This window comes from Gadus macrocephalus, chromosome 20 (genome assembly GCF_031168955.1).
Source record: "Gadus macrocephalus chromosome 20, ASM3116895v1".
NCBI classification, from domain to species: Eukaryota; Metazoa; Chordata; class Actinopteri; order Gadiformes; family Gadidae; genus Gadus; species Gadus macrocephalus.
In genome coordinates this window covers 15,834,198-15,846,697 of record NC_082401.1, presented here as the reverse complement: position 1 = coordinate 15,846,697, position 12,500 = coordinate 15,834,198, and the positions used below count along the sequence as shown (strand labels likewise).

The 12,500-nt window shown below is 50.2% G+C and overlaps 1 protein-coding gene across 1 annotated transcript in view; it reads left to right on the top strand.

Moving 5' to 3' along the window:
* The window catches only part of thsd7ba (thrombospondin, type I, domain containing 7Ba), a 143,733-nt gene that overhangs the window by 82,728 nt on the left and 48,505 nt on the right, over nucleotides 1-12,500 (top strand). The window contains 4 exon segments of the mRNA XM_060039918.1: nucleotides 1,779-2,013; nucleotides 5,692-5,807; nucleotides 7,522-7,654; nucleotides 8,929-9,032. Of these exon segments, the coding sequence (XP_059895901.1) occupies nucleotides 1,779-2,013; nucleotides 5,692-5,807; nucleotides 7,522-7,654; nucleotides 8,929-9,032 (588 nt within the window).

The following is a 12,500-nucleotide window of genomic DNA, read 5'->3' as shown; positions in this document are numbered from 1 at the left end:
CATACTCTCACACACGCAAACACACACACAGAAACACTCCCTCTCTGACACTCTCTCCAGCTCTCAGCCTGGCCAGAATGGTCACTGATCTGGCCAAGACCGCTTGCTGTGCTTTCAACCCAGACACTGCAAGCCTGGCAGCCAGCTACTGCCAATTAATTTTCATAACTGAATGTTGTTTGGGCCAAGCAGCTGATGAAAGGATCTCCCCGGCCCTGGCGCTGGTTACATGTAGCGGCGGTTATTAGCATGTTGCTGGTTATCTCCTGACTGACTGAAGTCCTAGTTATGCTGCTGCCTCGTTCTGTGTGTCCTCCTCTTTTGGCAAATTGGTGTGTGTTTGTGTGTGTGTGTGTGTGTGTGTTTGTGTGTCGGCTTGCGCAAGCTTGTGTGTGTGTGTGTATGTGTGTGTGTTTGTGTATGAGTGTGTGTCCTCGTGTTTGTGTATGTTTGTGTATGCGTGTGTGTCCTTGTGTCTGTATGTGTGTGCGTGTGTTTGTGTATGCATGTGTGTCCTTGGGTGTGTTTACGAGTGTTTCTGTGTTTGTTTGTGTATGTGTGTTTGTTTGTGTTTGCGCATGCTTGTGTCCTTTTGTGTGCGTATGCGTGTGTGTCCTCATGTATGTGTATGCGCGTGTGTGCGTTGGGTTAGGGAGGAACGGAAAGGTAAAAAAATTTGATGTTTCGGTTGGGTGTATGTGTGTGTGTATGTGCGCACCACATGTGTGTGTTTATCTGTGAGTGCTGAAGTGTGGGAGAGCTTTGGGACGACACGTAAAGGCAGGTGTTTGTTCGGCTCTGGTTCAGTGAAGAAAGCCATCTGGCACAAGGGTGGCCGCCTGCAGCCCCCAACACACAAACACACAAACACACACATATATAACGATGAAGTTGAATCCAAAAATGTTACACACTTGATATGTGTACATTTGTGTGTGTGTGTGTGTGTGTGTGTGTGGTCTAGTTATAGAATCCCCTGTTTATTTTCAGGCGTCCAATGTGTCATTGCAGTGGACCTCGAGTCATTAAAATTCAGACAGCCCATTGGCTCATTAATTATACCACCTAATACAGATAAACAACAATCGCACTAAAACAATGGGGGATGTTGCACTTCTGGCCCAAAGTTTTCCACTCCAGGAAGCGCTAAGTGCTGAAAAGGCATAAAGAAAGGAGGGCGGCGTCTGCGGTGACGATGTTGGGCATAAATCAAGGACAGTATTTTGTTTCCCATTTCAGTTTGGTTTGTGTGGATGGGTTGAGGATCCGCCTTTTCTCTCTCTCTCTCTCTCTCTCTCTCTCTCTCTCTCTCTCTCTGTGTGTTTGTGTCTCTTTTTCTCACCCTCGCTCTTTCTTGCTCTCTCTCCCTCTCTCCTTTCCTCTCCCTCTCTCTCTCTCTCCATCTCTCCCCCTCTCTCTCCGTCTCCTTCCCTCCCCTCTATCTCTCTCTCTCTCTCTCTCTCTCTCTCTCCCTCTCTCTCCCTCTCTCTCCCCTCTCCCTGCTCTCTCTCTCTCTCTCTCGCTCTCTCTCTCTCTCTCTCCATCTCTTTCCCTCCCTCCCTCCCTCTTTCGCTCTCCCCTTCTCCCTCTCCCTCTCTCTCTTCTCCTCTCTCCCTCTCTCTCTCTCCCCCTCTCTCTCTCCCCCAGCTCCCTCTCTGGCTGTGTTTGGCATGTAGCATCTAATAGCAAACAAGCATTAGCGCGTGTCGTGTGGCGAGGCTCCACATGGCTCTTTGAAGTGCCTGCTCTTTGATGTGCTCTGTGTTGACGACGCGCAGGCGGCAGGGGGTGTCCAGGAGGCCCCGCCCTGGAGGAGTGGCGGCCTTGCAGCGATCACCCGTGCGCGCCCGTCTTCTGGCACGCCCGGTCGTGGGGCCCCTGCGTGGAGGACTCGGGGGTCAATGCCATCAACGGCACCGGCTTCTGGAACGCGACCTCCGACTGCACGGCGGGCGTCCAGATCCGCGCGGTGGACTGCGTGAAGGCCGGCACCGGGCACGTCGTCAGCAAACGGTAAGGCGGTCACAAGGGTGTGGAGCGTTGGAATGAGCCCCAGGGCAGGTCATGTGAACCACAAGTGTTGGAATGCGCCCCGAGTCTAACCTCTTAGTGCTGGGTGTGAAGCCCAGAGGACACTTGGCCCCATGTGTGTAGCGGCGCCACCCCAGCGAAAATAAGTCGACCCATAACGGTTATTTTCAAGGAGAAGAAGTTTTAGTTTCGGATAGGAAACGAAACGCGACCATTCCAAAATATTGTTGTCGCTGTCCCGGCACAGCTGTGGGCTTTGGGCTTATCAGTGTAACCATAGCGACCAGCGTTGCCATAGCATCCTTTGTTACCTTAGAGCCTGGTACCACAGCACCTACTGTTACCTAGATAGCCATTTAGCACCTAGCGTTAGGAGGGGTAAATTATTAGCCTTTTTTTGTTCCCAAGTTCGTACAAAAAGATACAACAAATACAAAAAAAAACTTTTTTTACTAACAACGTAATTACTCACTTTTACCGAGGTGGATTATTTCAAATATTATATTTACAACAAAATGTGTTTACACACCAACACATGAAGCCAGAGGCCCTGAATTTGTTCCTTAAAAATAATATCCCCGGGAGAGGTTTGCGCATTAATACCCTTCCACTGGAACCTCTCCTTGCCCGTGTTCCTTTCCTAGTTTGTTTACGCCGCCATTATATTCTCCTCTTCCAGCTGAACAATATCAAACTGTGCTGAAGGCTCCTGCACTCTCTGCTCTAACGATGTTATAGCGATCACTAGGAAGGTCCCCTTTTGTAAATAATTCAGGTGGTTTGTCAAGCCAATGTATTATTGACAGCGCAATAAAGTTGATCATGGAGAGGTGTTTGTGTGCGTCCGTGCATGTGTGTGTGTGTGTGTGTGTGTGTGTGTGTGTGTGTGTGTGTGTGTGTGTGTGTGTGTGTGTGTGTGTGTGTGTGTTGTTACCTCCTCCGCTGTGGCCCAATTCCCCCACAGGGCTGTCGTTTGTGCACTACCAGCAGGTGTAGACCTTCTCACAGTACGCCCCTAATAAAATAGCTTTTACGGTATCATACACACACACACACAGCTTGTGCGTCGCTATTCATCATAGCCACAGAGTAAGTTTCTAGTGAGTCACAAGTGTGCGTTTGCCCTGGGAAACAGACCTGAGAGTTGACAGATCCGAGCTGATCGGGTATGATTAACACTCTGGAGACACGCTACACACACTCTGGCGTCCGGTGCTGTAGGAGGGAAGGTAATGGACCACGTGGGGGTCTTCTGAATTCGTACCGGTGCGTTGTTAGTTTTTTCCCGGGACTTCTGCTTTGTTGTTTTGTTTTTCCGAGCCAGACTTTGCCGCAAGGTTTTGTGGGCCCACTAAAGTGACCTCTTTCTAAACAGCTCTCACCTGAGGAGGAGGACTCCCGAGATGGTATTGATGTTGTGTGGAGGTCAGGTCACTCTGCAGCCACTGCCTGCTGGTGTACATGCATTGCCTAGCAACAACAGCCTTCGACTCACGCTATAAGAGTCAGGGGTGCACCGGTTTCCGGTTCTTCTTGTTTCTTGTTTTCTTTGACTGCATTGGGTTTTAATTAGTTTGTCGTATTTGGAATCTACCGGGTGGAAAGTTGAAAGAACACAATTGTTATTTTCTGTATTGTTCAGACATTGCATTAAAAATAAAAGACAGTTTTACGATGAAAACGGTAGCACTTACATCCGCTGATTACACTGTGTTACATGACCGTGTTCGGTGCAAACAAGCGCACTTGCGGCATTCCTAACGTGATAAAAAACGATGCAACTATAATCATCGTGAACGCTCCCGGCTCATCCGTCATCATTAGCCCGACGAGCGGATTAGCCCGGGTCCTAGCGCTCAACCCCTTCCTCCCCGCCTCCGCGACGAGCAGCTCACGGAGTACATTTCCCCTCCAGTTCTCAACCGTGTCCCCTGGCTCGCGTGACGGGCGCTGGCGGCTGGCGCCGGTGGTGTGGGTGGGTGGTGGTGGTGGTGATGGAGGTGTGAAGTCGCGGTTGGTGGCGAGGGGGAAGGGGGGGGTGGTTGAGGGGGAGGTAGTGACAAGCTGTGAATAATACTCGGAGGGAGGCTTGAGTCTCATGTCCCTTACCCACCCTGCCCCGAGAAGCAGCACTTTGATCCCAGGGTTGGCCGAGTTGGGCTTCTCCCGCGGCGGGAGAGGATATGGGATCCTACGCTGCGGGGGGGTGGTGGGTGGTGGGTGGGTGGGCTGGGGATGAGATGCTCAAATCAGGTTGTAGGGGGGAGCGAAGTCTCTGCCCACCACTGAGAAGGAAGGAAACTGAAGTGTGAGGGATGGGGACTGTGTGCAGTGTGTGTGTGTGCGTGTGTGTCTATGTGCGTGTGCATATGCCTGTGTCTGTGCGTGTGTGTGTGAGTCTGCATGTGTGCGTGCGCATGTCTGCGTGTGTATCTGCGTTTGTGTGTGTGTCAGTTTGAGTGTCTGTGCGAGTGTGTTTGTGTCTGTGTGTGGGAGTTTGAGTGTCTGTGCGAGTGTGTTTGTGTGTGTGTGTGTGTGTGTGTGTGTGAGTGTGAGACACGTACCGGGGCTCTCATTCATGAGAGGACATCAAAGCGCATAACGGCGTTAGATTTTTGCATAGCCTTCCCTTAAACCCAGCCCTCTCAGAGCTGATAATGGATGAAATTCGAGACACCACTGTGGGGACTTATTATGGTCTGCGGAGTGGGCATGTCAAATAAACGATGGCTTTGGTTTTTTTTTTTTTTTCAAGCGACGTTGATCTGGGAGATGCGACGGTGACCGCCTTTGTAATGGCGTCCTTGGCACCCGAGGAGGTGATCCATCGGCCCGCCGGTCCGCTTGCCCCCTCGCCGTTCTGGGCTCTAATTAGACAACCAGCGCGCCCAGACTTTGATTGATTCTGCTCCTGCATCACGTCTCCTTGGCGACCACCAGGGATACTTTGTACCCTCACCCTGGGGACGGTCGAGTACCACGCGACAACCCCCCCGCTCTGAAACGGCTCCACACAACCACCCCTGTGAGGGGCGCAGCACCACAGCAAACACGCACGGTCCACTTTGACTTTGTGGCGTGGGGCGCCACGAACGGAGCAGCTCCTCCACGCCACGTGCGCTCTGTTGGACGTCGGCAAACAGCGCATGCGGCGTGTGTTTTTTGTTTCTGTTTGAAAAGACTGAAGAGTGTTTTATTATTTAGATTGTAATCAGGGGAGACTGTGCCAAGGTGTGGCATCCTTGAAAGACATTGCCTGTTAATGAATACTAACAAAGCTAATTAGTATTCACCAACCCCCCGCTGGGTATTATATGATGCATAAAACAGTGGTCCCCAACTAGCTGGACGAACCTTTGTCTTTTCTCGCCTTTTTCTTTTTTTTTTCTCTGAGCAGCTTGAGGTCTCTGTGTGTCTTGGACACAGAGAAGGAATAGAAAAGCAGCGAGAAACAGTTAACTGCAAATATTTGTCAATTTTCCAAATTACAATCCGTCGTGTGGTTCCCGGACCTGGAGGAGACGTGTGAACTCAAGGACAGGCTGGTTGTTTCTCCCCACGCCTGGCGCTGTTACCGGCCCGTGTCAGGCCACTTATCACCGGGTCGCCCCCGTGGAGGAAAGAGACCATTTAACCAACTCTGTTCGTCTGATCCTTCAGGTGTCCGGACTCCGCTCGGCCAGATACCCTCCGACCGTGTGTGCTGCCCTGTAGGAGAGACTGCATCGTGACGCCCTTCAGCGAATGGACAGCCTGCCCCACCCACTGCACACAAGGTGATCACGCAGCAGACCTATATGCACAATGGCAAAGATTTCCGGGTAATCCACCTGTTGGTTTGAGTCGAGGGCTGGGTCTCAATCGCGATGGTTTTTCCTTAAGATGATGCCAAAGCTTTGTTTTTTGAGGTACCTACATTGTGAAAGGGGGTTGACGCCGTGAGACAGACTAACCAGTATCGTTTGAGAACAAACAAAAGGACAGTTTTTACGTACTGCTCACTGTGGGGAGTGAAGGCAAGGTCGCTTTGCTGTGGCTACACAGCTGTCGCTTTTCTTTTTTCTTTTTGGAAAGGATTCAATCAAATAACAGCGGTCAAATAAACCTATAATAAACTGTTATATTTACAAATTCTTGTTATCGGGCAATAAGTTTGATGTGTGCTCCTTATTCTTAAGAACCCTTAAGGTAAGACCGCACAAGGCCACCATCCGAGTCTGAAGTGCACGACAATCCTCCCTGAACCCTGAGCTCCTGAGAACTAAAGGAGAAAGGCTCGAGAGAAACATCAACAGAATGCCTCCTTTTAGTATCGGTGAGGAATAAACACAAGAGGTGGCAGATAGACAGGCATTACACAGCAAGGGAACATAACTATATGAATAGGAAAGACGTTATCACAGCAGGGAGGGGTGGGGGGGGTAACAACTTAGGACTGTGCGGCAGGAGAAGCACTGGAATGAGGACGCAAACAAGACGCATAGAAGGGCATTTTATCCCGCCAGCAGCTCAGCGGGCATCCGCTATCAACGAACAGGGTCACTCCGGGCCGAACACGGCTCATGCATTCACACAGAGGTTGTCATAAATACGCATGAGGAGTTGCACTCAGCACCGGACGCCACTACGGCTGCAGACTGACCGCAGGAGTAGGCAGCTGGGTAGAGGGGTGGGAGAGGCCAACTGCAAATCCTGGTGGACCACCGAAGCACATTCCCATTCATCACAGTGATGGCGGTGGCTACGGCAGCAGCAGCCAAATCAGGAACAGGTTCTACAGTAGGAGCGGCATCACAGGCGCTGGTAGATGGAGAGGCCTGTGCTATGAAAATAGATATGGATGTGAATGATATGTTGAAACGGTTTCCACCACATTAAAGGGCTCTTCAGTATATAACAAGGGGTGATACAGGGTTAAAAATGAAAGTCAAAATAGACTTACTCAGAGTTGTCTTACGAGTTGACCGACGAAGTCTTGGCACTGAATTCCGTGCTAACAACGACGCAATTTCCCTTAAATATAAATCGAATCAAATTTCAAGTAAGGCACGCGATTGTTTTACGGGTAGATTGGTGTGGCCAACTCGTCTGTAAATATGCTCCAGTCCATTCGGTCCCCTGATGATGTGATTACTGTCCTAATTGCCCCATTTTCAATGTTCAGTAATTAGTGTTGTGTAATGAGCCTTGGAACCCGAGCCAAATGAAGCCATTACAGTTTGATGCACGTCTGGACCGATCGCTTCGCACCGGAGGACAACTCCGCCGCCGTAACCGCTCGGACGTGAACGCAATCGGGAACGCTTTTTTAATCGGGAACGGCAGAACTTTTGTTGACGCGTTTATTCATTTTTATGTCTTTGTAGATGGGTTATGTTTTCTGCGTGTCGTGTCCTCGTAAACGTCCTCGCTCTCGGTGTGTTCCCGAGGTCCGTCGTGGACGTCCCCCGGACGATTTGTTTGTTAGCTTCTTGTTCCTCTGTCCCGCAGCGAACGCCACGGCGGCCACGCAGTCCCGATACCGGACAGTGATCCGGAGAGCGGCCCACGGCGGGCAGGAGTGTCCGGACACACTCTACGAAGAGAGAGAATGTGAATCTCTTCCCTTGTGTCCAGTCTACAGGTCACACACACGCACACACACGCACGCACGCGCGCGCACACACGCACAAACACACAAACGCACACACACACACACGCACACATATGCACAGTCACTCACTAACTCTGACATACATGTATATACAAAAACACCCATGTATACACAACCATACACAAACACACACATACTAATGTACACACACACACACACACAAATGTATGCACGTACAAATACACACCCACACACTGTGAAGACAACACCCGTGAAGACACAGGCATAAACCCACTTTCTCTCACTTTCACTCTCATGATCACACACACACACACACACACACACACACAAAAACAAGCACATTTGTACAGTGGGTTGAACCTCACTTCAACCGCACTTCGATATTATCATGATTCTGTAGAAAACCAATCAATGCATTACGGGATAAGATTCCATCAATACAGATTCCATCAATACGCACACTATTAGTTTTAATTACATAAAATGCACCGTACTTATTAACGATTGACCGGGCATTAGTGGAGTATAGACGGTTAAAACCACAATCCCTGCTTAAAAAAAAACCACAGCATTTATTTTCCACAGGTGCAACACTTAAACCAAAACGAAATTGATTCATCCTGTTAGTCCAACAACCACATCAAGACTGACGTATCGCGACGCCTCGGTGTTGCCTGTTGAATCTCAATCCACGTGCGCCGGGGGAGCGCACGCCCACGCATACATTTACACATCACTGTTAACCCCCGCCGTGGGACTCACGGGGGGCCAGGACCCGCACCCCCATGCTGTTTCCGTGCGGTGCATGCAGGGCACACTTGGAACACACTGAGCCCAATCAGTATGCCCTGTGTGGGCTCTATTTTTAAAACCCTATAGCTCCAAAACAATCTTCAGAAGCCGAGGCAGACGAACAGCAACCGTTGTGGGTTTTATTTTTTCCGTCCTTGGAAAGCATTGAGAACATTGTTCTATTTTCGGTGGATATTGGTATTCCACTGCAGACATCTCGATGGGCAAAACCGCAGAACCGATTTACTCATTTGTATATCAAGCAGCAGTCACTCTGTGGCGCTGGCCGGTGAATGCTGGCCTAATGCCACACTGGCTGACCGGTGACCAGGAATTAGCATCAATTAGCAGCGCTTAAGAGCACGCAGCCCTGTCCCGTTCTTTATCTCATATGATTGCAGAACCCTTTAGGTGCCTCTGTTCCGTCTGTCGCACTGCTGTCTATCGAATCAAACCCATGGTTGTGAATATCTATTTCCTCATATTCACAGGTGGAAGACGAGCAAGTGGCACAGCTGCACGCTGGTTCCCGGTTCCGTTCGGCAAGGCATGGCCGCCCCTGGGGAACCGTGTGGAAACGGTCTGGAGACGAGAGGCAAGTGCCCATACCCCCTTTCCTCTCCTTTTCCTTGTCTGTCTCCGCGCCTCTGTCTTTCCGGCACATACGCGTGACGCGCCGTCCTTATCTGATGTCACTTAGCGGGGCATGCTTCTTTTTGGGAAGGGATTCTTTAAGAACGCCGGCGACATAAAGAGGCTGCCAATTTTGTCAGCAGACGGGAGCAGCTGGAGTCGGCCGAGTGCCGCGCGGTGATTGCATCACGCGACTCGTCTCTGGTTAGTGAAGGCGTCGGGTGCGCCGACAGCAGCGGCTCACTGTGACAGGAGAGGGAAAGACTAGTAGTCGCGACCCTCTTTCTGCATGCGGCCTGGGCATGTGCTTTCACACCCCGAAGACACCAACCTTCTGAACACAACCGGGCGCGTTTAACTCACCGCACCAACCCGTTCCCCCTGTCCACCCACCCATAAGTTCCTGTGTGTGTGTGTGTGTGTGTGTGTGTGTGTGTGTGTGTGTGTGTGTGTGTGTGTGTGTGTGTGTGTGTGTGTGTGTGTGTGTGTGTGTGTGTGTGTGTGTGTGTGTGTGCATGTGTGCTTTCTTATGTGTGTGTGTGTGCACTCTGCACACTCGCTCCGCATGTCAAACTCTGTGTTTTAAAAAGGCAGGTATCAACACGAGTAAAGGCACACACTTACACACACAGAAGCCGGAAAAAAAAAGGGGCACGTTGCGCGAGGGAAACAATTGAGAGCGAGGGAGTAAGTGCGTAAGCGAAAGAGGCAGAAAGACAGCTCAGACAAATTGGAAGCCGATGAATAGCGTCACAACCGGGAAAATCTACTCAAATGAACACGTACCATCTACCGACCACATCCATTCGAAAACAACTTAACAACCACTCTGACGCAAACTGCAAATAGTATAGATTCATTGCGGCCGTAAAAATTTGCACCGTGGTTCGTAATCGCCTCAAGTGTCATTTAGACACTACAAGTCCTTTGTCTAGAATCAAACGCGCTCCGTTGCAGATGTAGACCTGCTACCGAGCTGTACACATGCCTCCATATTGTCCGTCTCCCCAAATCCTGTTGCTCCCGCAGTAAAGGCAAAAGCAGCCCTATAGCCAATGTTTCACGGTCGTTAAAATGCCTCAGTGTTAATTGGATCATTTCAGACTCGTTTCAGAGGAAAGAAAATGTCCCTATAAATCGTAGAAAACTAGCTGTTGCGGCTAATTTACGAAGAGGAACGATGTGGAATGAATGTGTTTTTTCCCTGGCTGCCATCGGTGGGCGCTCCCCCTGAGTAGCTCGGAGCACGGCTACTCTTAGCCCGAGCTGCGCTGCTCTTGCACCGCGGGCTAATTATGAAAAGCATTTCTCAAGTGAGTCTGTGTGACTTTTTCCTTGAGAAGTATGTAGCTCGCGCCCAGGTTTCGGAACACCCCTCTTTGACCTTTACAGCTTAAGTATTTGAATATGATTTGAAAAGAGGGCTGAGCTAAATACCTGTGACATTTCAGAAAGTACGGAGTTTGGGAAATTATGCTAAATGTTAACAAGTTTTGCATTTGAAACGATTGGGCAGTGGAATGCCATCAACTTAAATGCGAGTTGACTTTCTCCTTGATAAAGAAAACACCATTCGACAAAATGAAACTCATCTGCTGCGTGCTATTTCTGATAATACTCTCATTTAAATTGGTTATTTTGTCCATGGACAAAATGGCCGGCCGTCTCCTAGCATTTGTACAAAGTGAAATCCGCTTTGTGCCGTTTTCTATTTAAATAACGGCAAGGAGTCCTTACATCCCTCCAGGTCTTAAGTGATAGCGACTGTTTTATTTACCCAGCTCCCCCCCCCCCCCCTTGATGGCCAGGTGTGATGGCGGTTAAGGCGGGCTCACCGCAATAAAAATGTTGAGCACGGGGCGACGCGGACGGGCAGACTCGGGGAACGGGGCAGCCAAGCAGACAGATGCTTCATCAGCATAAGGCTGAATAAATAGGACCGGATAGGCTGTAAATTGTACTCGCTGGACCGAATACAACTGTACCCTTGGCAGGGATCGGTACGGGGGAGGAGTGGGATGGGGTGGGGTTGGGTTGGGGGGGGGGGGGGGGGGGTGAAGGTGTCCTGGAGGGGGTCTTGGAGACGGTGCCTTGTCGGGGAGGGGGGTCACGCTGCTGGTGCAGCGATCTGAAGTCTGTATATATACATGTCATATATGTGTCCGCGATGGCTTCACGAAAGCGGGAAAGACACATTCAGCCGGCGTTCCGCCCGCTAGGAAGGATGAGAGGGAGGGGAACCATCGCCATGGCAACCAGTTCTAAAAGACACAGTCAGCGGAATATAGGCAGAGCAGGTGGGTTTTTTCCACTGATTACATCGCTCGCATGTATCCGGATAAACTTTTGACCTCGAACATGGCGGAGACACGATAGGCCAGCTTAGAGGCCAGACTGTAAAGAAGAACATGAGAGGGGATTGAGCTGGGTTTTGCTGAGAGCCCATTTCTCTGATCTTGGTGTGATTTCATTGCCTCTTTATCCTCTCTCTTTGTGTACATTGTATAAGGGTGCGCTTGTCACCAGATAATTGCATTTTACAGGCATGGAATACTGAATGAGCTGTTTGTGTTCATGTCAAGCCGAACAGAATCAGATAACGTGCCTTGCTGTACTTCACACGTAAGACACAAGGGTGTGAATCTTGCAAGTCGCAAGTACTCATCTCAACGCTGCATCAGCCTTAATAGTGAATGTGGTTTATCCGCATATTGAAAAATACAACCAGTTCTGTTTGGTATGAGGATCAAGTGGGAGCTACTTGACTGACTAATTTCATTTAGGCTGTGAGAAAGATCTGTTTAGGAGCTCAAATGAACTCAAATCAATATTCGCCCAAGCTTGCCCGAGAACAATATAATATGCAGTGTCTGACGGCCGGGGCAAATTCAATCAGGCCCGATTCCAGGCAGGATTTATTGAGCGGAGAAGTAAAAGACAAATTGTTGTGACAAAGGAAAAATCACGAGCTTATCTAGCGCTGCGGTCGTGATTCCTGCCTGTTTCCACGCCATGTGTGTGGCCTTGATTAAGAAGCAAGTCTGTCATTAGGAAGCAAGAGTCGTGATTAAAAAAAAGCACGCTGTCTCTTGTCCTTGTCCAGAACGGCTCCTGTGAGCTAGTGTCGTCCGCCAAACACAAACCGATGCCCAGTGTGACAAGCTTCTTTGAAAATAAAAGAACTAAGGGTGGTGGTGCTGGATGTGGTGGTGGTGGTGGTGGTGATGGTGGTGGTGGTGGTGGTGGTGGTGGTGGTGGTGGTGATGGTGGTGGTGGTGGTGGTGGTGGTGGTGGTGCTGGATGTGGTGGTGGTGGTGATGGTGGTGGCGTTGGTCGTGGAGGTGGTGGCGGCGGTGGCGGCGGTGGTGGCGGCGGTGGTGGTGGCGGTGGTGGTGATGGTGGTGGCGTTGGTCGTGGAGGTGGTGGCGGC